Source organism: Typopeltis vanoorti, chromosome 22, assembly GCF_054136105.1.
Source record: "Typopeltis vanoorti isolate ZY-2024b chromosome 22, IOZ_Tvanoo_1.0, whole genome shotgun sequence".
NCBI lineage: Eukaryota > Metazoa > Arthropoda > Arachnida > Uropygi > Thelyphonidae > Typopeltis > Typopeltis vanoorti.
Window position 1 is genome coordinate 7791194 of NC_143570.1, and position 25269 is coordinate 7816462.

Here is a 25269-nt window from a genome sequence, read left to right on the forward strand (position 1 = left end):
ATATGCAGGATGAGTCTGAAGGAAGAATGGAACTGTATAAGAGTAATGGACAATTCAATTGTTTTAGTCATGTTAAAAGTTTAATGGACTAAAACAGCACTGAGAAAGGATTAAAAATAGTATTTAATGCAATGTTTTAGTGCAAGTCACCTTGGAAGGCAGTTGTTAGGAGAGAAAATCTGCAAATAATAGATCTGAGCAAGTAAAAAGTAATAAGGAAGGGCAGGAAAAAGATATGATGGATTAAAGGAGTGCTTATGAATGGAGAAGCGAATACGAGTGAGAAAAATGAGAGAACAGGAATGCAGGAGAGACATGGAAATGGGTGAAGCCAGGGAAGACTGGGAAGGGTGGGGGCACAGAGTGAGAAAGGTTGATTTTGGAAGAGGAAGTGTATGTAGTGAGTAGATAACAAAAGAAATGGGGTGGCCTGGGGATGAGAGCATTTCAGTCTAGAGAGAAAGTTCAGGGATGGGTAATGAGAAAGAGGAATGGCTGGAGAGAAGGCATGGAAGAGTTGCATCTGAGAAGTGGTATCAGTGAAACTTGTTATAGACACAGAAATGAACCATTACGTTTGTATATGAATGCAAGAAATATTAGAAATAAGGGAATGAAATTGCTGTATTGACTTAGTTCATTTATAATGCTGGCCTGGTTGGCCGAGTGCTTAGCGTATCTGCTCTCCAGCCAAAAGGCTGTGGGTTTGAATCCAGGCATGGGCATGGATGTTTGTGATTGTCTGTGACAGTACTAATAGCGGTATGAGGCAGTAGATGGCGTTGGTGTTAGATGATGAAGGTTGGTGGAGTAGGGAGATGAAGAGTTGTAGAGTAGATGCCCTCCCTCAATGAGTCTTTGGACTCCCTGGAGGTGTGATGTAATAATAATAATTAGTTTTTAATTAATGAACTAATTAATTTTTACTTAATTAGTTCATTAAACTTACCCAGATTGCTGGAATAGTGAGACATGGTTGGATGAGGACAACATCTTGACAGGAAGAGAAAGGGAAGGGCATGATGGTTTTGGTAAGATAGAAAAGGCAAAAAAGAAGCTGAAGTAAGTACTGTTGATGATAGAAAACAAGCTGTGGGCATGCAAGGTAGTAATCTGAGAGGAAAATAATGGCAGTGGTTTTGAGACAGTATGGTGTGAGATGATGAAATATAGTCAATCCTCACTTACCACATATGAAACTTATTACTGCCATCCCATTAACATGCTCACCGAACACAAACTCAATTCTGCAAACCATAGACCAGGATATCATTTAAAATATACTTTTGCTCAGGTTATTGCTGTTAATGAGGATGAGAAAATTTTCAGACTTTTGGAATGAATATAATATCTTACAGATACAGCATAAATTGAATTGGAATGAGGTGACAACAGGGTGTATGAATGGTGTTTGAAAGAAGATGCTGAAAAAATATATTTATCCATTCACAGGATTTGACAAATACAAAATATTACAAGAGACTGATGGAGTTAGCAATAAAGATGTAGAGTATCTGTAATGCTGTGGAAGAAGTGTTCTCAAACAAAGAGTATATAGAGCTAGAAGTACAGAAAGCTACAGAAGGGGAAGAGAAAAACAAGGACAGGAAGATTAGTCCACAAAGCCAGCAAAGGTTGGTCGATTGGTAGAGCCTCTGCTACTAATGGCTCGCAAAAAGTTAAGCAAGTTTGAGCGCAGTTAGTAGTTGGAAGGTGGTTATCATTCGAAGCTGTTAGCACACTCTCCCTCGATGAGTCTTTGGACTCCCTGGAGGAGTCGCATAATAATAATGTTTTCAGTAAAAAAAAATAGGCAGAGGCATTTGTCTGTTAATAAAACAAATAGCTCTGCCAATTTGAAATTATTATTATCTGACCTCCATAGAGTCAAAGGACTCATCATTGGAGGGCTATACTCTGTCATGTCAAAAGACATTGAACAATGCCTTGAACCCTTTCACAGTTTCCACACTCACCATATTTTCAGGGAATGCATTCCACTCACTGAGAACATCCTGCAAAAAAACCTACTTCTCACTCCCCTGTTCACACCTTCTTTATACAGCTTCCATGGATAGCCTCTAGTTCTAACTGTGCCACCCTCAACTCTATGAAATATCTTCTCCGCATTAATCTGGATACAACCCCGTACTAACTTATATGTCTCAATCATATTCCCTATTCTTCTTCTATTCACAAGGCTCTTTAAGTTGCATTCCCTCAATCTCTCTTCATATCTGACATTCCAAAGACCTGACACTAGCTTAGAAAACTTTCTATGGACCTTCTCCAATACATCCTCATTCCCTGAAAACCAGGCGACCAAATCTATGCAGTAGCCCTATGTGGCCCGATTAAAGCCTTACACAGAACTATAACTTCTTTGCCTCTGCATGTCAGTAGGCATGTTCTTACAATTTTAGCGATATGGTCCGTAAACAACCCCACCATTACTCACAAATCTCTTATCTCCTCCACCTCTTTCAAGGTTTCTCCATTAACTGTATACTCTGCATCTCAACCTTGCCTACCAAATTTCAATACCTTGCACTTTGATAGTTCCAATCATTCCCCCACTCGCAAAGTCTATTCAGATCATCCTGCAAGGCCACAACATCTACTCTACTTCTCATAGCCTTTTCCAACTTTGCATCATCAGCAAACAGCTGACATCCCCAGTTAAGCTGGTCTCAATGTCAATAACGTACAGGTTAAACAATAATGGTCCCCAAATAGATCCCTTTGGCATTCCACTAGTGACCTTCCTCCTCTGGGATACCACTCCTCCATATAAAACCTGCTAATACCTATCCGACAACCAATCAGCTATCCAACTTATTAGTCTGTTATCTAATCCCATCTGCTTCAGTTTAACTTCCAGCTTATTATTTGGCAGTCTATCAAACGCTTTTAAAAAATCCAAGTACACTGCTTTATATCCCTAGGGAGTTCTTTCGATATGTAGCCAGCAAAAGAAAGAATGATTATGGAAGGATGACATTGATTGGAGGAAATGGTATAAAGACAGCTGTTGCAGAATGTGTGGTGGAGATACTTAATGAGCAGTTCATAAAGATCTTTCAATCTTGTGAATGTGACTTCATGGAGAGATTAAGAGCAGTTGATGATGGGGAGGAGAGACTGACTGTAAGTGAGCAAGAGGTGTTTGGGGAGTTGAGTAAACTAGATGTAAATAAGGCTGTGGGACTTGATAATATATCACCGCGTATTCTGAAGGAATGTGCCAGAGTGTTGACACCTGCCTTGACATATTTTTTTAATACGAGTCTTGCACTTGGTCAAGTCCCTAAAGAGTGGAAGGAGGGCAAGATTGTGCCACTTCATAAAGGAGGTGATCGAACTCAAGCATCAAACTATAGGCCTATCTGTGTGTCAGGTGTTGTGGTTAAGTTGTTGGAGAAGCTTGTGAGAACTAGGATCCAGAGTTGGGTTGACAACAATGGTATAATCTTTGATGGACAGCATGGATTTGCTAAAGGGAGGTCGTGTTTTAGTAATCTACTTACTTATTACAATAAAGTGACTGCTTCCTTGGACAGAGGAGAAGGATACACAATAATATACTTGGATTTCGCAAAAGCTTTTGATAGAGTGCCTCATGATAAGTTGACAGTCAAACTAGAGCAGATGGGGTTGGATATTAGATTAGTGCATTGGATTGGAGACTGGCTATCTGATAGGTATCAACAAGTTGTGTATGGGGGTGCAATATCCAGGAAAAGGAAAGTCACTAGTGGAGTGCCTCAGGGATCTGTTTTAGGGCCATTACTATTTAACTTGTATATTAATGATATTGGCGAAGATTTGGATGGAGATATTCAGTTGTTTGCAGATGATGCAAAGTTGGGACGAACCATAAAGAGTAGTGAAGATGTTGTGGCCTTGCAAGAAGACTTGAATAAATTGAGTGATTGGGCAAGCAAATGGGGATGTGAGTTCAATGTTGCAAAATGTAAGGTTTTAAAATTTGGAAAACAAAGATGGGATGCAGAATTTATGCTTGGTGAAAATATATTGTTGGAAGTAGAGGAAATAAGAGATCTGGGAGTGATAGTGGATAAGGATCTAAAATTTAGGGGTCACATCGCCAAAATTGTGAAGACAACACAAAGACTTCTGGGAATGATGAGGAGGACACTGACATGTAGAAGTAGGGAGATTCTTGTTCCATTGTATAAGGCTTTGATTAGGCCACACATGGACTATTGTGCCCAGATTTGGTCACCTGGTTTTCAGAAGGATGAAGAGATGTTGGAAAGGGTCCAAAGGCGACTGACTAAGGTAGTTTCTGACCTCTGGAATGTCGAGTATGAGGAAAGATTGAAAAGATGTAATTTGCAGAGACTAGTGGAGAGAAGGAAGAGGGGAGATATGATAGAGACCTACAAGTTGGTAAGGGGTTGCTATAGGATCAATGGTGGAGAAGTTCTACAGCGAATAGTGGGAGATCAGGGGAGAACCAGAGGTCATCCCTGGAAACTGTATAAAGAGGGTGTGAGTAGGGGAGTGAGAGGCAGGTTTTTTTCGTGCAGAGTTGTGAATGATTGGAATGCCTTGCCTGAGAGTGTGGTGTCTGCAGGGAGTTTGAATGTGTTTAAGACCCGGTATGATGAGATGTGTGTGTAAGATAAAAGGACCTCCTAGATGAGTCTTTGACTCCATGAGGTCTTGTTTAATAATAATAATAATAATATGCGTCTCCTTTATCAAGTTAATTTGTCACCTTGTTGTAAGACACAAGCAGATTGCTGAACCATGACCTCCCCCTAATAAACCCATGCTGACCATCATAAAGATGGTCAGCATGGGTATCAATCCACTTCTGAATCCTAGTCCTCACCAACTTCTCTAATATACCTTAACAGCAACCTCAGACACACAGATTGGCCTATAATTTGTAGCTTTAGTCTTATCTCCCCTTGTGAAGTGGAATAATTTTTCCCGCCTTCCATTCCTTCAGGACACCCTGTCACCAGACTCATTAATTCTGTAGAGCATTCCCTCAAGGTACATGGCGATATACTCTCAAATTCTACTGCCTTATTAACACCAAGTTTACTTTGTGTTAATTCCTCATATACTTCCTGCTCATTCACCATCAGTCCCTCCTCTGTCATACATTCTACACTCCAGCTTCTCCTGATGTTGCCTTCATGAGGATGAAATGCACTGATAAACTGATCACTGAATAATTCAACTATATCTCCCACATTGGTTACTAATCTGCTAGTGGCATCAACTAGCATCATCCTCCCACAGTCATTTTTCCTTCTACTTGCCACACATCATAATAACTCACTAGGATTTTTCTTAGATTCGCTGGCTAATATCTTCTCATACTCCACTTTTGCTGCTCTTATCAACCACGTCACATTCCTGGCCTGCACCTTTTACTCTTCATGCAACTTATCATTATGAACATTCATCTTGTGTTGTCTCCATAGCGTTGTCTTCTTCCAGATTTCACTTTTAATCTCTTCATTTATCCATTTTATTCCTACCCTGTTTAACCTTTTCACCTCTGGAACACAGACATTGCTGCTGTTAAATGTCTCTTGAACAATGCCCACCCAACATCTATATCCTTTCCACTCAACTCCTCTTTCCATGCTATAGCTCCCAACTGTCTTCTAAGCGTTCCATAATCCCCACTCTTCTAGTTCCACACATATGCCTTCATTATAGAAGTTCTCATGTGACTGGCTGCAACCCCATGTGATTACTTCAGTGTCACTTCCCACAACTGGGAGAAGATTAGACACTCCATTTGCAATCACATCCTCTGATGATAAATCAACAATCTACATTTAATCCTAGTGTGCCCTTGTTACATACTTCCAAGGTTGTTGTCCCAAGGGACAACAACTTTGGGAAGTATGTAACAAGGAATTAACTCAAGGAATTCATTCTCCTTATTCCCTGATGTAATTTCTTCATTCCAATCGATATTGCAATAATTGAAATCATCCATAATGATCACCCTTTGCTTGCTCACTAACTCAAGTTGCCTATACATTTTTTAGTCTCCACCTTCTAAATTTCCTGGCCTGTAGCAACACTCCACCAAATATTTCATTTGTCAACTTCCACTTGACACCATACTCTTCAAAACCACTGCCACTTTGTATCTCAATCGTGTGTGGACATAATTCCCCTGCTATCATCAGCAGCACTTCCTCCTCCCTTCTTGCCTTTCCTATGTTCATGAAAAACATCATATCCCTGGCAACAGACAAACATGTCATATATTGATAACAACTGTTTCACAAGAAAATTTAAAGAAGCTGTACTAATGCTTAGGACCCCTACACTGTGCAATAAAAATCAAGGCTTGATTTTACATCAAGTGTGGTCTGACTTCATCAAAAATCTAATTGCCTCAGACCTCAGATATAACACGCATGAGCCACAGAACGTGACAACAACTAGCAATGTTCTAACACGCATACAGTAATAAATTTATCATTTGTATTATGGTTTCTCAATTATTTGACAGTTGTGAAGTTATAAAAAATATCTAATGTGTAATTAACTGTCAATAAGCTTTTGTTGTGTTAAATCTTTATATACCATTACCCCTGATGATGAAAGTGTTACGACGAAGGAAATGTGTCAGTTTTTTTTCAATTGTTTATTTTTAATAAGCTCTTCATGTTAATATGTGGTCTCAACACAGGAAAATACCTACAGAATCATATCCCTCTATTTCTATTCCCATCAAGATGTCTTTCTCATCCAACCATGTTGCACTTATAACTATTTTCGGGCAGTCCTGGCATTCGTAAGTAAACATAATTCATTTCTTGGTCTACAGCCAGATCTACTCATGCTGTCCCCTGTCTCTGACTTCTCACCTGCACATTCTCTGCTCATCTTTATCCCCACACAACCTCCCAGACTCAACCACCCATGTTTTCTCCTTACATTATATCCTCCTGACCTCTCTGGTACACCCCATTTTCCTGGAAATTTTCCAACTTGCTTTACTGTTGTCATGCTCTCTTCTCCATCACAACCACAGTCTTACCTAGTCCACTATCCTGCTCATTAACATCATCCCTCACTTCCACTGATGCCTTGTTTGCATCACTAATTACACTTTCCTTCAGCAGCAACCTTCCCAAATGACTCCCAAAACCATTCAGATAGAGTCTATTGCTCTTATACAGCTCCATTCATCCATTAAACTTGTCCCACATGTTCACAAACTGAACTCCTTTCTCTTCATACATTTCCACTAACATTCCATTCAAGATCTTTGCTCTCTGATGCAACTCATCATCGTCATATCTGGGCAACACACAAATTACCCTTCCTACCACACTGTTGTCTTTTATTATCCTCAATAATCTGCTGATATCCAATCTCACAATCTTCCTATGCAAAACCAAATCATTCATCCCAACTACAACCATTAACTCGCTCACATGCTTACTTCTCATTTCTAGTGCCTCAATCACCTTGTTCATTCTCCCTCCTAGAAAACATACCTTGTGCATTCTCTCATCCATCAAACCTTTATGACAGAATCTCCATATAGCGCTATTCTTGAGTCATTCACTGCTTCTTTCTCTCCACTTTCTTTCATTTTATTCTTTCACACTCTTCCATTCATATCCACTGTATGTCATTCCTTATCTTAATCATTTCATTCTTCAACTCCTGCATTCCAGCAATTGCTCCATTGTTGCTTTGTCAGTTTAACTTTCTTCCATTTCCACAGTCACACCAGCTCTTGCTATATCAGTCAGGCATATTTCTGCTTCAGTAATTTTGCCCAGTTTTCCTTTTTTTTTAAATTATTTCCATATTCACAATTACACTTCTCCATGCTCATATTCTCACACTCACTGTTCTGGCTATTATTCTTAGTCCTACATCTATCTGGTATTCTTCTCTTCCGGTTCCTTTTTTCCTTTTCTTAAGAAAGTGTGATATGTTAATGCAATCCATTAACATATCACACTTTCTACAGACCCTCACTCTCTTGCTTCTCTTGTTTACTCTTTCAACAAACACACATCTGCTTCATTCGGACATGCCTACATATTACACTTCTGGTATTTTTACAAAATAGCTTAAGGAAATTACAACGTATACTAGGATATACATTAAAATAAATTTTAATACACTTCCAATATTTCGGCAACGTCACGTTGCCATTTTCACAGGAACTTAAAAACAAGACACGTGCACACAAGCACAACAAACAGTAAATAAGCTAGTATACATTGTAATTTTCTTAAGCTATTTAGTAAAAATTCATAACCAATGTCTAAGCCTTTCCACGAGAATTACACTTCTGGTAATGAACCATCTTGGTAAAATCCACACCACTCACCACACTCAACTTTCATGCCTGTGTTTGGATGTACTTGTTCTTACCCCCCATTGATAACTTATTCTGAAAAAAATACTTCAAATTGATTAATTCAAAATGCAAAACACACCAAACTCAATCACAACAAAACAAGAACCAAAATTACATTACATTTACAGGTATAATATATACCTGTCAATAATACAGGTATATATTATACCTGTATTATTATGGATATTATTTCTGGGAAAACTCCCATGTTACTCCTCTTAACAAACTATTATATTTACGGCTATTTTGCCTGCTTCTGTTTAGGAGTGCCCTTGTTTAAATGTCATTGGCTTTTTACTCAAGATTCTGAGGGCATTATAGATGTGTATTTACCAACAAATATATGTAACATAAAGGAAGAGAAATTTACACATACCCTTTTCCTGGGTGTTGTGGCTTGTCTTCTTTCTGCAGGGTGCAAACTACTGCAGTTATGATGTTTTGGAAGGAAGTGCGTGTGTGTGTGGGGGGGGGGGGGCAATGTGCGAGAATTAAAATAGAAAAAACCCCGTTTTTTTTTTTTTTGTATAATATATATATATATATTATTTATAATATATATATATATATATATATATATATATATTATTTATATAATATATATTATATTATTAGGGATGGGCGGAGCGTTTCTTTATATAGAGTAGGAAAGGGTGAAATTTGTTGAAAACAGCATTTGGTTTTTTATGGGGGGAAGGGGATTGACAGGGTGCGGTCCGTTTCGACTATGCTTGGTCGTCGTCTGAACTCATGGAGGAAGTGGATGCTATGTCAGGTCAGTTTGGTGTTTCTGCCTTTGAAGTGTTTGTGTTATCGCCTATTGGTTGGGATTGTGACCTCAATTTTACGTTGTGAAACTTCCAAACCTCGGAGATTATGTAGGCCGGTGGACGTTGATAGAATTCGCGTCACATTTTATGGCTATTGTTTCCGATATTCTAAGCATTGTTTCATTGTCTTGTCTGTCTATTATGATGGCCTTCGATTTGCGGGGTATGTTTTTGTTCAAGGGGCATGAACAGCTATTTCTGTTTTCCCTGTGCTTTGTATTCTAGCCCATAATGACCTGATGGTGGAACCTGTGTAGGTGATATCACAGTCTTTTTTGGCAGAGAAACTTATAGACTACGTTGTGGCGTTCAAGTCTTTCTTTTTTGTGTGTGAGATTTAGTGGGTTTTAGGAGTTTCCAATTTTTGATTTGTGGTGAACACTAGTTTGTAGTCAGTATGTTTGAAGATGTATTTGTAGGCTTTGTATGTGTTCTGGGTGTATGGCAGTTTCGTGCAGAGTTGTGAATGATTGGAATGCCTTGCCAGAGAGTATGGTGTCTGCGAGGAGTTTGAGTGTGTTTAAGATGTGGTATAATCGATGTGTGTGTGTGGGTGATAAAAGGACCTCCCAGATGAGTCTTTGACTCCATGAGGTCTTGGGGTAATAATAATAATAATTATGTAATAGTTTTCCATGCAGTATTTTGTCAGATGCCTATGCATAGTCTAGCACAATAGATGGTGAACCTATGGCACACGTGCCAGAGGTCGCACGTCCGAGAATTTTGTTGACATCAATGATTTGCAGGTGATATCCTTTTATACGCTTATAAATTATTCAAACTTTTTTTTTTTAATTGTTACAATATGTACAAGTTAAATTTTGTTTTACACCAGAGAGCAGCTATGATGACGTGCATATGATTGATACGGTATTAACAAAAGATCGCACGACCCAAAGGCAACTGACAACTGTTGAATTGAAATGCTAATTCTCTTCTACCGAATTGCATAACATCTAAAATGGTCATAACAACATTCATTATACTGAAAGTTTATTTTTCACTTGGTTAGAGTATAACAAATTTAGTTTAATCCTTTATCCAAGTGTGAGCAAACAAAGTTTGCGCCTGAAAGTATCTTCAGGACTGCGGTAAGGTGGTACAACACCAGGCAACTCATTGCAAAGGTGGGGCAAGCTACCAACATTCCTGTCTCAGTATCTCCTATAATGCAAAACACATCTCCTTGCGGATATGTGTAATGTTATGCATTAAGGGAAGGGCCACTACCCAGACTAGTTTGGACCTTTATTGAGGTCTCTTCAGTGGGAGCCAGGCCCAAGTTGAGATACCAGGCAGAAGCATTAGGTCAGCTCTACCTTTGCAACGAGTTGCCCTGCTGTTGTACCACCTTACCCCAGTCCTAAAGATACTTTCAGGCGCAAACTTTGTTTGCTCACACTTGGATAAAGGATTAAACTAAATTTGTTATACTCTAAACAAGTGAAAAATAAACTTTCAACATCTTTCTCTAAATCCAAAGCAATTTATTAAAGAAGGGTGGCATACCATTTGGCAACTCCTATAGGTAGAGATGACCTGCTAATGCTTCTGCCTGGTATCTCAACTTGGGCCTGGCTCCTACTGAAGAGACCTCAATAAAGGTCGAAACTAGTCTGGTAGTGGCCCTTCCCTTAATGCATAACATTAGACATATCCACAAGGAGATGTGTTTTGCATTATAGGAGATACTGAGACAGGAATGTTGGTATCTTGCACCACCTTTGCAACGAGTTGCCCTGCTGTTGTACCACCTTACCCCAGTCCTGAAGATACTTTCAGGCACAAACTTTGTATACTCACACTTGGATAAAGGATTAAACTAAATTTGTTATACTCTAACCAAGTGAAAAATAAACTTTCAACATTTTTCTCTAAATCCAGAGTAATTTATTAAAAAAGGGTGGCACACCATTTGGCAACTCCTATAGGTAGAGATGACCTGCTAATGCTTCTGCCTGGTATCTCAACTTGGGCCTGGCTCCCACTGAAGAGACCCATTTGCAGCATTATTCGCCAAGACGTGAAAGAGAGCTCCAGTTCGAAGAAGAGAGCACCTGTGCCTACCAGTCCAAAAGAGGATCCAGTTCCCGCGGCCCGAAGAGAGAGCTCCATGCTCATTTTCTGCAGAAGTACCTCAGTGTTGGTAAGACCTTTTTTCTTATTATTGTTCAACAAACAGTACAAAATAGTAGCATATGCAGATGATGTAGTGGCCACACTCAGAGACTCTGAGTCTATCTGCATCTATCTTGACATACTGCAAAACTTCAGCATAGTCAGTGGTCTCCGAGTTAATGCACAAAAAACCAAAATCAAAAATTTTGGAAATTTCCATAACACCGGACTTCCCTACGGTTTAGCGCTGCATACGCAGCCGCTAACAATACTAGGAGTTCCCTTTTCTGAGTCGCTAGCTTTACCAGTTAAAAAATTACAGGAAATAAGTATGGAAAAGATAAGGCTATTCAAACCGACCTTTTTCTCCTTTTATGGCAGAGCCACAGTGATAAAAACAATCATTACCCCAATGCTGATGCACACAATCAATATCACAGGCATCACACTGCTACAAGAAAATCAATTATCCAAAAAACTCATAGATTTCTTCTGGAATGAAAAAAAACATGAGGTTAAAAAACAATACCTGCAACTAAAACATGAAGAAGGGGGGGTACGCCCTGCCTGATCTCAAAAGCTTGCTTTATGCAAATACATTCAAAACCGTACGGAAGGCCTTAAACTCAAACCATATTTCAGGCCTCCTAATTAGATATTTTATAGGACTTTTCCTCCCCCTCTTTGGAACCACGGACTATGCTGGACCCCGTGCAAGGGTTGTGCCCAAGTGGTACCGCACACTAGTAAAATCACTCACAGTACTTAGAGACAAAGGAACAGAAATCCTCACACACAAACCGAAAGTAGTATAGTGGGATTTCTTCCAAATCTCCAGGTGTCCCAAACCTCGGGACAAACAATGAAATTCTCTTTAAAAACATCAAGAATAGCTGGGGACAGCCTTTTCATCGGGATCTGGCCTGGCGAATAGCTTATGGGCGGCTCCCGGTGAAACAGGTTAAATCTAGGTACATACCCAGTCCGTGCGATCCCTTTTGTGATGTCTGCCGGGGCGTGGAAACGGTGGAGCATTTCTTTTATTTTTGCCCACCAGCCCAACGCGTCTGGCAAAGACTGAGCACAGCACTGGGAATCCCGATGCTATCACTAGAAGAGGTCATATACCTGCAATTCCCGCCACCAGTCAACAAGACCCAAAAATTTGCCATTTTTTTAATTAACATCTTAAAGTATCACATCTGGAAGGTACGGAAAAAATCCCAGGTACGGGACGCAAATTTAATGTACGCAGGAATAAGGAAAGGTTTCTTTTTTTATCTTCCTAAATTTCTTGCGCAAGAGAGACATCTGCTAGGCGACTTTAAATTTGTGAACAAATACTGCAAACCACCGAAAATATGCTTTCTTATACAGGGACGCATCAAGCCCTGTATATTTCTTTAGTATCTCCAAAACTCCACCTAACTCTCCCTAGGAAAAGTAACAACCACTCTGTTCTTCCTCGCCACAAAGCTTTCGCTGGCACGGTTTCCTTTACTCCAAATAAGGGGGGTAGATCCTAGAACCCGGGCTGCAAAGGCTTACTGCGAGGCAGTGCTACTCCTTGTGAGCGGCATCTCCCGGGCCAGTCTTCTACCCCATTCTAAGTCCCAGTGGTACCAGGTTTGCAAGTTCCTTATTTTGTTTCCTTTCAGCTCAACTGACCGGACCTTAAGTCCTTTGATTTTTATGTATTTAAAAAAAAAAAAAAAAAAAAAAAAAAAAGTTCTAACTGAAATTATTGTTTTCAAAACAGGTCAATGGATCTCCTTCATAGATAACTGATGAAATTATTAAGGATAAATTTATTATAAGTGAACTGTTAGTCAAAATTTTTATGGTTAAATTTTTTTTTTTTTTTAACAGATAAATTGAGAATATGTGTCACAGACCAATTAGCCATATAAGGCTAAACAGGTTGACTGAGGCCTCTTTTACCTCCTACTATCCTACTCTATCTTTCATTATTCTCCTCTCTTACTGTTTGCTGACCCTCAGCATGCTTTATTCTCCAAAGGCCGATGATGAGAGACATGAACTCCCATTCGACCTCAATAAAGGTCAAAACTAGTCTGGGTAGTGGCCCTTCCCTTAATGCATAACATTACACATATCCTCAAGGAGATGTGTTTTGCATTATAGGAGACACTGAGACAGGAGTGTTGGTAGCTTGCCCCACCTTTGCAACGAGTTGCCTGGTGTTGTACCACCTTACCCCAGTCCTGAAGATACTTTCAGGCGCAAACTTTGTATGCTCACACTTGGATAAAGGATTAAACTAAATTTGTTAAACATTCACTATATATTTCTTAGTTTTAACACATTCACGACGGGATGTCGTTTATCGTTCAGACGGAACATCTCATTGCCAGCAGGCTCAACTCTCATAAAATTTCAACCCTTGGTTGAATTTTATTGCTGCTTGTTTGCATTTGAACTGGCAGGCAAACTCACATGCTCATTATATGGCATATTTCAATTCGTGGTAGAATTTTATTTGAAGTTAGCCTTTGTGAACTGTCATAATCACATCGAGAATTTGAAATGCAATAAAACAAACAAACATTTATTTCATGTAATTGAAAAATTGGACAATAGTTTTTAGTTAGATATTGTGTTTCGGTGCAACATATGGTTTTACTTAAGTCTATACAGCATAGTTTCTGTGAGAGGGGACATGTGATTCATTAATTAGTGCCAATTTTATTCCAGCTGTCTGTAATTGCACTATTTGTTGAGAAATATATTACAGACTGCAAAAAGCTCATATCGTATACCTTATTCAGGGATACAATAAAACTATTTGTTTATCTTGCATCTGCAGCAGTGGCGACCCGTGAAGCTTTAAGTTGGTGTGCTGCCTATGCAAAATAATTTTAAAAAATTATTTTTTTCCTAATTAGTAACCAATTTATTAATAAATAAGTCTCTAGATCTATTTATTAATAAATTGGTTACTGATTAGGAAAAAAAGAATTTTTTTGAAATTATTTTGTATAGCAGCCCCCCCCACTTAAAACCTCACGGGCCGGCACTGATCTGCAGTATGACTGTTGGGGAAGACGTGTTGTTAACCGTGGGGAGCGAGTTACTATTGCCTCGACACGAATATGTTTAAACATTTTTCGTGTGCGAGGTATATGCAAAACCTTTTAATGCATTTTTTCTAATGTAAAATTTCATTTCTATTTTTCCATGTGCTCCTTCCAATCTATATCACCACAGTTGAAGTCTTCCATGATAATTGGTTGACCTGCCTGCACTCATTGTGCTAATCTGTTGAGGCATGTCGTCCACACCTTCTTCTGGACCTCCAGGTCTATAGCAGCAATTGTTGTCCAGTGCATTGTTATAAGGTGCATTGGACAAGGGTCCATCATGAGTAATTTAATTAAAAGCACTCATAACAATCATAGTTTCCCTATTTGCTTGGCTAATATGCTTGTACATTTGACTGCTGCTGCTCTCTACAGGTCTCTGGCAGCATCCAACTAAATATTTAATTTCATAAGTCGAAAAGGTTGTAAGTTGAAAATCACTACATGAGCCATGTTAACAATTAACACGGTTGCTAAAATATATAGGTTTGTTTTGTTATATTTTTAACTAATTTTACTTTTTGTTTATAGTGAAATAATAGTAATAATATTTATATGGGTACTCCAAGGAGACCCACTTTATCCATTAACACAATACCTATCATACACTCCTTTAACCTATTCACTGTTGAAACACTCACAACCACCTCTGGCAATCCTTTCCACTCATTTACCACTGTCCGAGTAAAGAACCTTGTTTGCACAACCTTGCGAACCACACTCTTAGACAATTTCCAAGTGTGACCCCTCGTTTTCCCCCTACTCCCCTTTTGAAAATATTTCTTCTGTGTCAGTCTTATAGAATTTATACATCTTATATCTCACACTCACAACCACCTGTGGCAATTCCTTTCACTCATTTACCAACCTCTCCAAATAAAGAAACACACCCATACTAACCATACTTTTAGACAACTTCCAAATGTGATCCCTTGTTTTCCCTATACTCCCCATGTATTGAAAAAATACTTCTGTCAGTTTTATAGAATCCCTTTAGTAACTTGCAAGTTTCAATCATATCCCATCTCCTCGGCCTGTTAGTTAAACTCTGCAACCCACACACCCTCAATCTATCGTTATAGGGGTACATTTCACAAACCTGTCACCAGCTTGGTCATTTGTCTCTGAATCCACTCCACCACCTCCCAATCCCCAAGAAACGCAGGTGATCAAATCTGTTAACAGTAGCCAACATATGGCAAATTAGAAGCTTATAAAGAGGGATAATAACCTACTTCTCTCTCTCTCTCTCTCTCTTTACTTGTGAATGTGTTCCTCAGCATCCAAGTAATCCTCTGAACTGTTTTGCTCAGCTCTTGAAATATGTCGTCTGAATTTCAAATTTCTATCCACCATCACCCACATATCCCTAGCCTCATCAATTTCCTGTAATCTAGCACCATCAACATGATATGAAATGTGTAATCTTTTCGTTCCAAAATGCATTATTACCATGCATTTTACAACATTGAGTTGGCAATCATTGTCCTTTACCCACACTGCCAATTTATTTAAATCATCCTGTAAGATATGATATCTACATCACCTTTATCAACAATTGTCCTCCCTAATTTTGCATCATTGGCAAACAACTGAATATTCCCCTTCAAATCTTCTGGAATATCATTATTGTACAAATTAAAGAGCAGTGGTCCTAGTACCCCACCCTGTATTAGGACCACCCTCTAGTATCTATCAGCTCCCCCACTTCCCATCCATGCCACCAGCCTCATATTCATTCCCATTTGCTTCAACTTCAACTTTTTGCTGGCTGAAATGTGTGAGAAGATGGGAGTACAGTTTGTTAATGTGTGGAACGAGTTTGGGGGACGAAGTGAGCTGTATGGGAGCAATGGACTGCATTTGAGTTATGGTGTGAGTTGCTTGGAGAAACTGCTGCTGGAAGGTAGAGAAGTGAATATAGAGAATGAATCAGATCGAGAGGGGAGTGATGCGGAAGAGCAGAAGAGTAAGATAGGAGAGATTGAAGAGGTGGATATGAATGGGGAAGTGAGTGGTATGAGTATAGAAAATGAGAGAATGGGTGTGCAAGAAGAGCAGGGAAACGGGGAGGCTCAGGGTGGACAGGGATACACAGCGTGAGAAAGGTGGGTGCTCCAAGAGGTGGTGAGAGCATGTGTAGGCATGAAAGGAATGGGATGACCAGAGATCAAGAGGAAACAGTTGGAATTTAAAAGGGTTCTAAAATGAAGAAGCAGAAAGGGAAATGGCCCCGGTCTTCAGCATGGAGAGATCACATCGAGTGAGTGGTATCAGTGGAACTAGTTGTAGATCCAGAAATGAGCTGTTGTGTTTGTATACAAATGCTAGAAGTATAAGAAACAAGGCAGATGAAATGGTTGCACTAATTGCGTCTGTTCATCCAAAGATTGTCGGAATAAGTAAGACATGGTTGGAAGAGGACGACATCCTGACAGGAATAGAGATGGAAGGGTATGATGTGTTTCATGAGGATAGAAGGGGTAAAAAGGGAGGAGGAGTGCTATTGATGATAGAGAAAGAGTTATGCCCATACAAGTAGAGATGCAAGATGGAAATAGTGCCAGTGGTTTTGAGGCAGCATGGTGTGAGATAGAGGTGAATGGAATCAAATACTTGGTGGGATGTTGTTATAGACCAGATAATGTGGATGGTGGTGATAGTGAAATGTATAGCCAAGCAAATAAGAAAAAGGTGATCATTATGGGTGATTTTAATTATGGCAATATAGACTGGAATGATGAGATAGCAACTGGAAGTAAACAAAATGAGTTTCTTGAGTTTTTGAGGGATAACTATATCAGACAGTATGTAACAGAGGGCACACGAGGATTAAGGGTCTTGGATTTGGTCAGTCATCTCATCAGAGGATGTAATTATAAATGAGGTGTCAAATCATCCACCAATTGGTAAGAGTGACCATGAGGTGATTACCTGGGTGTTGCCAGCAGAGCGAGGACCCCTGTGAGAAAAGGGTATATGTGGAACTACAAGGGTGGGGTTATTATGAAGAGCTCGGGAGACAGCTTGCAGGTGTAGCGTGGAATGAGGAGTTATCTGGAAAAGAGATCAATGCAGCTTGGGGGGATTTTCAAAAACTATCTAGTAGATGCAATGTCTAAATGTATTCCAAGGGTGAGAAGGTTAAATAAGGTAGATGTGAGATGGATGAATAAAGAGATTAAGCATGCGATACAGAGAAAAAGGGCATTGTAGAGGCAGCATAAGAGAAGTGGAAATAATCAATTTCATGAGGTCTACAAAGACCAGGCAAGGAGGGTTACTTGTGCAGAATAAACCAACCTAATCGTCCAACTCCATCCATTCCAATTTAACCGTCAACATAGTGCCTCTGTAGCGCAAATGGAAGAACGACGGTACATTGCGCCTTTCAATTAGAAAAGGCCTAAGTTCGATTTTCGTTATGACAGGAGGAATCTTTATATGGACTTTTTCAATTGAAGGTGAGTTAGCTAATCTCATACGGAGGTAGCATGGTTTTTTTCTCCTGGAAACTCGGGTTTTTCATCCTGCATACAGACAAATTGGCCCTTTAGAACACATGCAATTTACAGACAAAAATACTAGCTGTGGTGGTGGTGGTTGTGGGCAGTAGATGGCATTGATGTAGGCGATTGGTAGTAGAGGTTCGGTGTAGTAGGGGTCCTCCCACGATGAGTCTTCGGACTCCTTGGAGGTGTCACGAATAATAATAATAATATCATGTGTGTCTGTGTATACATGATAAGTTGACAGTTAAATTGGAATGGATGGAGTTGGACAATTAGGTTCGATTAGCTATTTGATAATTCAGTAAGTTGTTCATGGGGGAGTATTATTATTATTATTATTTGTTACCTCCAGGCAGTGGTATAGCTAGAGCTTTTGCCATCCCTCTCAAATCAAAAAATACTACAAAAAGTCAAAACAACATATAGGGAAATAAATGAAAACACTGTGTTTATTTTTAAAGTAAAACTTTAATTTCAACATTCTAAAATTTTATTTTTCTTGCTTTCCTGTTAGCAAAATCGATAACACTGGCGAAGTCTATTTCATAGTAATATAGGTAATTCTTTTAATCAATTTTATTTAGAAAAACTCCTCTCACAACTACCAACACTTACAGCAATTGTGAGGAAAATTCGCAGTAGTATTACAATATTTGGAAATGAGTTCTCGAGACTGTATTTTAGAAGTAACTGCAGAAGTTTGAAAAAAAGGTTCTAAGCGGTGCCCGGCGTGGACTGCCCCCTCCGCTCCTCCCTAGCTACGCCTCTGCCTTCAGGGAGTCCAAAGACTCATCAAGGGAGGCATCTACTCTACAACTCTGCTTCCACCACTCACAATCCACCAATTGACTGCAACTACACCAATTAATCCTGGAAAAGGAAAGTCAATAGTGGTGTGCCTCAAATAGCAATCAACAACAAGTTCAAAGACACTTGTCCCCAGTAACGCATACATGCGTGACCAGATCTGTCATTTGCACAAAGGGAACAAGACTGCCATCTTTGAAGACAACTTGCAGAAAAATGTCAAAATGGTGACTACAGTTGGACCATCACCAGTTGGACAAGTTCTCCCACCACACACACACAAAACAATCGATGCCATTTACTGCCAATCATCACCAACAACAGTATATTTTGTCTGTAAATTGTGTGTGTGTTCTGAAGGTCAATTTGCCTGTATGCATGATAAAAAAACCTGAGTTTCTGGAAGAAAAAATTCTGCTACAGCAGTGAGATCAGCTAACTTACTTTCAATTGAAAAAGCCCATATAAAGATTCCTCTCAAAAGAAAAGATTCCTTCTCTTCTGATCATGTAAATTTTGTATACAGAATAAATCAATGAGAGTTTCTTAAATTATTTGTTCCTTTTGTGATAATTTTATGCATTCTTAACCAATACCCTGTTTTATTCTTGTAAGGCAAATAGATTATCAAAAAAAAAATAGAATTAATGAGATATTAGTGTCCAGGTTTAGACAACCAAGTGAAAAACTGATTAGTAATTGGGGGAAAAAATAGATTTCATACTTCTGTCAATTTTATAATATTTAAGGATCATTCTTCCTCATTCTACAAGGATGAACTCTGACTGCAGTAAGGTGTTTCTATTAATGATTATGCTTTCTATATCCAGAAGATAGGACTAGTTCTCTTTTTATTTAAAATTATTCCTCTTATTGCAGAAAGAATTTTTTTACAGCTATTATAGCCTGTTATTATTATTATGTGACACCTCCAGGGAGTCCAAAGACTCATCAAGGTAGAGTATGCCAACAACATCGAATGATTGAACCCTTTCCAACTACTAACCGTTCTCAAACTTGCTTAACTTTTTGCATGAGCCATTAATAGCAGAGGCTTTACCAATCGACCAACCTTTGCTGGCACTTGATTTTCAATACACAGATTAATTATAATTCAATCGTAATTTTCTAGCCGCGATGAAAATTTATATACATGGAATGTCTTGGTATAATGTGATACTGCTGTGATGGATAACCTTGGCCTTTATTTTCTCATTTTGAGAATATTCCAGTGTTTAATTTTGTTCTTCACACCAAAAATTGAATAAAACCCTTAAGTTCTACTTAAATACATAAATTTTCATAAATTTTGCCAAGTAGTTAATGCATCTGCTCTCCAATCCATAGGCTAGGTTCACATCTCTACCATGGATGTTTTGTAAATGTCTTTAGTAAATAAATTTCTGTGCCAGTGTAAGACCACCACCATTACCCAGTCATTGGAAATCTCATGTGACTTAAAAACATTCTATATTTGTTCTTGAATTATCAGATCATCTTACCTTATCCACCCCTGACTACGAGCCTTTATTTGGCTCATACTTGAAATAACTACTGGTTTCAGATAGAATACTTTCAGAATAAAGTGAATTCTTGGAATTAAGTTAAACACTTGAGCATCAAATACATAACAGCATTCCTAAGGATAACTTCATTAGCATTTCAGCAATTAAGGAAAACTCTTCAGCTATACAATTAATAGATCAGTTTACTTATGAATTTTTTCTTTTAGTTTTTTTTTCTTTTTTTCTGAAACTGTGCAAACTATATGTTATTATTACTTTCCAACGAAAGAAGAATTATATTTGCTCTGATGGAAATGTTAACTATATATAAAGATTTGCATCCTTTCTATCATTAAGTTGGAAGAGTTGTAATACAAAATATGATTCTGTGAATACCATTCCATTACAATTAAAGGTTACTTTTGAATGAAACATAAGGACTGCAGATCCAATCATGAGGGAAAGCAAGAATATAATTATAACTGAAGATAACTGCACCAAAGCAAAGGAAATGATTAATAAGTTCCGTGATTTTTGCAAACCTCCGTAGCTCAGTCAGTATAGACAAATCCTTTTGGTCAGAAAAACCAGAGTTTGATTCCCATCCGTGACGTGAGGAAGAGGAAACCAATCTCCTCTATTAAGCAGTACCTTGTGTGTGATACATGCTTGCAACTTATTTTAGAAATGAAGCTTAGACAATAGGGTGGTGAATGTTTCTGTGCAATGTAATATTTCATGCTAACCAGTAACACGATTCCAGTAGAAGATGACATGGTATAGCTAATAAATACCAAATTTTTAACAAAATTCGAATCAAACAACAAGGTTTAATTATTAGTCTGTAATTATTAATATCTAAGTTCTCTTATTGTGAAAGACACATGCACAATAGCTGTATATCCCTTCTTCAATTGGTAATGAAAACTGGGTATCATAAAGCCTCTGTAGCTCAGTCAGTATAGATGAAGCCCTTTGGATGGAAAGACCTGGGTTCAATTCCCATCCATGACGTGAGGAACCTTTATCTGGTGAGCTAGCCAGTCTCATACAGAGGCAGAGGGTTTTCCCCCCTGAAAACTCGAGTTTTTCATCCCTCAGAACAGGCAAACCGGCCTGTAAACACACACGGATTTACAGTCAAAAAAATACATACTTAAAATCCCTCACTGGAAGGCTCAACCAGCCCTAAAAGATGGATGAGGAAAATTGGGGGAAATCCCACATGACAACAACAGCAATTGGGTATCATATTATGATTATAGAATGCAGCTTACAGAGCAGAAAGTGAAATGTTTCTTTCCTGAAAACTTCATACAGACTTAAATAAATGCCGCAAGTTTCCAAAACAATCAGTTTAACTTAAAAATGATGCTACCTACATCTCCAGCAACAAATGATGCACCTTCAGAGCTAGAGAAAATTTATAGCACTACACGAGTGAATGCCATGTGTATTACCTCAATTGTCCGCGCGGTTAGCCTAGTGGCTTTGCGCTTCGCAACCATATGCCTGGGGAAGGAGTGTCCTAGGTTCGATTCCCGTCGGAGACGTGAGGAGCTGAAGGATCTTCCTCAGCCATAGCCAAGTTAGCCAGTCTTGGGCGCGGGCAGTAGGGTTTTTTCCACCAATTTATCTGGTGTTTTTCATCTCGCAAGCAGGCAAACCGGCCCCTTGAACACACAGGGATACAGCCAAGAATACCTTGAGGCATAGGAGTGACCATTCTATCCTCGTATTTCGGTTACGAAATCCAAGCATGCTTGGAAGGTTGTGGGCCTTAAAGGCCTGTTAAAGCCATTGGGATAGATTACCTCAATTGGTAGAGTCTCTGCTACTAATGGCTCATGCAAAAAGTTAAGTCTGAGCATGGTTAGTATTTGGAAGAGGAAATAATAATAATCGTTCGATGCTGCTGGCACTCTGCCGAGGACTGGCCATTCTCACAGTGTTAACTTCGGCCTGTAAATTGACATATGTCAGACCTCTGTACTTTCGCAGCAAGTGGAGGATATGACAACAAGTGAGTGAGTGTGTGAGGGAGAGAGAATTATTTATTATCTCTAAACCTTTGTAGAGCCCAAAAATTTATTGTGAGAGGTCAAACCCTAACCACCCAGAACAATGCCTTTCTTTCATTCATTCATTCACTTGTCATACAAAGAAACTCCTTTTCACCTCTACTTATATGATTTTCGTCCAGTTTCCAGGAATGAACTGTTCATCATCCATAACTTACCTTGTGCAACAATTCCCTTTTATGCACCTAATTGGTCCTTCTCATTAATATCTCAATCATATCACCTCTCCTCATATCTACGAAGCTCTGCAGACCACATGCTATCATCTTTCCTCACGGCCATCCCTGGAAGTTACGAAAGGAAACTGTGAGAAAGAGGGTGAGGAGTGGTTTCTTTGCATGGAGGGTGGTTGAACCATGGAATGCATTGCCTGATGGAGTGGTGGGAGCGAGAACAGTCAATGCATTTAAGGAGTGGTATGATAGACTTTGCATTTCCTAGGAGGGACTCCCTTGATAGACTTGTGTTTCTTAAAAAGGACCTCCCACGATGAGTCTTTTGACTCCATGGAGGCTTGAAAAAAAAAAAAAAAAAAATCAGCTAACGCCTTTTTATTCCCGTATACGGGGAGTAGGCAAGGCCATTTAACCCTATCTAACTTTTGGAGACTGAGTGGGCAGTTCAACCTCCACTGGTACCAATCAGAGATAGATGGCCCAAGGCTATCACTAATTAAGCGGTACTCAGTGAAGAGAGACGGCTCAAATGTGCCGCCATCTCGTGGTCCCTAACACAATATATTTAATGTCTGAAATAATGTGGGTTCTACAGTCGATTTTCTTGAGTTTACAGGACGAAAAACCCGAGTTTCCGGGAGGAAAAACCTGCTTGCCCATGCCAGAGATCGACTAACTCGGGAACCGGTCGAAAAAAGGCTTAGAAAAATTTCCTCTAGTCGCCGACTAGACTCAAAACCAAGTCTTCCTTCATGCGGCCAAGCGCCGTGGTTGGCAAACGCCACATCCACTGAGCTACACAGGCTTGAATAATAATAATAATCATAATCAATATTCCAGAGTCCTAGATAGTCTTACTCATTCAACTCTACACACACACACATTCTCTCTCTCTCTCTCTCTCTCCAATGCACAGAAATCCAGATGTAGACTGATTCATACCACACACACACACAGAGTGGAACTATGACCCCTCGTCAAGGTTCTCTGCATTACAGCAGCAATTTTCTGGATAATCTTTGCAATGTGTTCCCTGAACTTCAGTTCCCTATCCACCAAAAATCTCTCATCTCTTCTAGCACCTAAATCAAAGTTCCTTCAATATGAAAAATTGCATTCCATTTTCTCTGGCCAAAGTGCATAATTGTGCACTTTGCAACATGAAGTCACTTCTCCCCCATTCTTCAGCCCAAAGCACCAACCTATTCAAATACTCTTGCAACAATATGACATCCAAACTTCCTGACATTGCTCTCAGTAATTTAGCATCATCAGCAAACAACTGAGTATCTCAACTCAAACCTTGACTATATCATTGATATATAGAGATTACACAACAATAGTCCTAGAAAAGAACTCTGCAGTACACCCTCCCCCCTGTTGCCTTCCTTTTTCAGGACACTGAATCTCATACACAACTCATTCATTAATTTCTATAAGTAGCTAGGTTATGTCACCATAACCAAGCTTCCAACAGACTATCCATCCTCATCCTGTTCAATTTCAACTGTAGTTTATCATCTGATACTCTATCAAATGCTTCAGCAAAATCCAGATAAATCACTGCTAAAGCATCTCCTCTGTCCAATACACAAATCACTCTATTATAAATTTTATCAAGTTATGGCCACACAAAACCACCATCCCCCCCCCAACTTATTATTTGAGGTGTTTACTAATTAATTTAGACTTCTTTTTTGAGACTTCTATAAGTAAACCATCACCGTAGTGAATGGTTATTGCAACTGACTATTCATCCTCATCCTATTTAATTTCAGCTGTAGTTTATCATCTGGTACTCTATCAAATGCTTTAGCAAAATCCACATAAATCACTACATAAGCATCACCTCTGTCCAATACAAAAGTCACCCATTTAAAAATTAATTTTACACGTTACGGCCACATAAAACTAGTATAACACTTTTTCCCCCTATTATTATTATTATTATTATTATTATTATCTGGGATATTTCTAATTACTGGTTTGATTTGTGATGTGCATCAACATATTTTATTATTAATGAGATCAATATTGCACATTAGTCTAACTAGTTGGCAGGCCATGGGTATGGTGTTTCATTAACTTGTTTATTCTCAACGTCTTATAAATTAATGACCATACACTAGAAAGTCAACAAACTATAAAAAAGTAGAAATGTCAGTATATTTCTTCATACTCACTAACTTGAGCAGTGTAAATTTTACGACTTACCCTTGCTAATGTTTGATTCATGAACGCAGACAATCGTTCTCACTAATTTAAAAAAAAAATAATAACAAACACACAAAAACAAATTGTTTCATTCGCATTACGCAATACAGTTAAATACATGCTCACAAATCAACCCATACGAGCTGCCGAAATAAACATACAAACAAGATTAAAGGGACAGCGAAAATATCATCGTGATGGTGATTAGTGAAGAAAAGTTTCCCTCTTTTATTAAACAAAATGCCTATTATTTCGATTATTTTTTATTCGATATTATTTTTTACATTTGTGTTGTTTTGTTATAATACATTTATTTGATATTTGTTATAAAAATGTATTCGTTTTACGCATATTTTTAAAGAAAAAATTCATTTAATATTGTTACAAAACGTATGCGTGTTGTAAAGAATATATTCATTTTATTACTAAAATAAAGAACCAAAAGGCTTCAATTCGGCGATGTAAAATTTTATAAATCATATTACTTTTACGTAATTTCTTTTATGCACCGACCGAGAGTTCGCGTACAA

General features: G+C 38.7%; 1 protein-coding gene across 3 annotated transcripts in view; it reads right to left on the reverse strand.

The window, feature by feature from the left end:
- Sbp2 (SECIS-binding protein 2) overlaps positions 1-24925 on the reverse strand; it is a 320992-nt gene extending 296067 nt beyond the window's left edge. For 2 of the 3 annotated variants that reach the window (XM_090411736.1, XM_090411738.1), the window contains exon 1: positions 24740-24873. In XM_090411736.1, coding sequence (XP_090267862.1) covers positions 24740-24760 — 21 coding nt within the window. In that variant the 5' untranslated portion in view covers positions 24761-24873. The other variant, XM_090411737.1, reaches the window with a different exon arrangement.
- Positions 24926-25269: the final 344 nt, after the last annotated feature.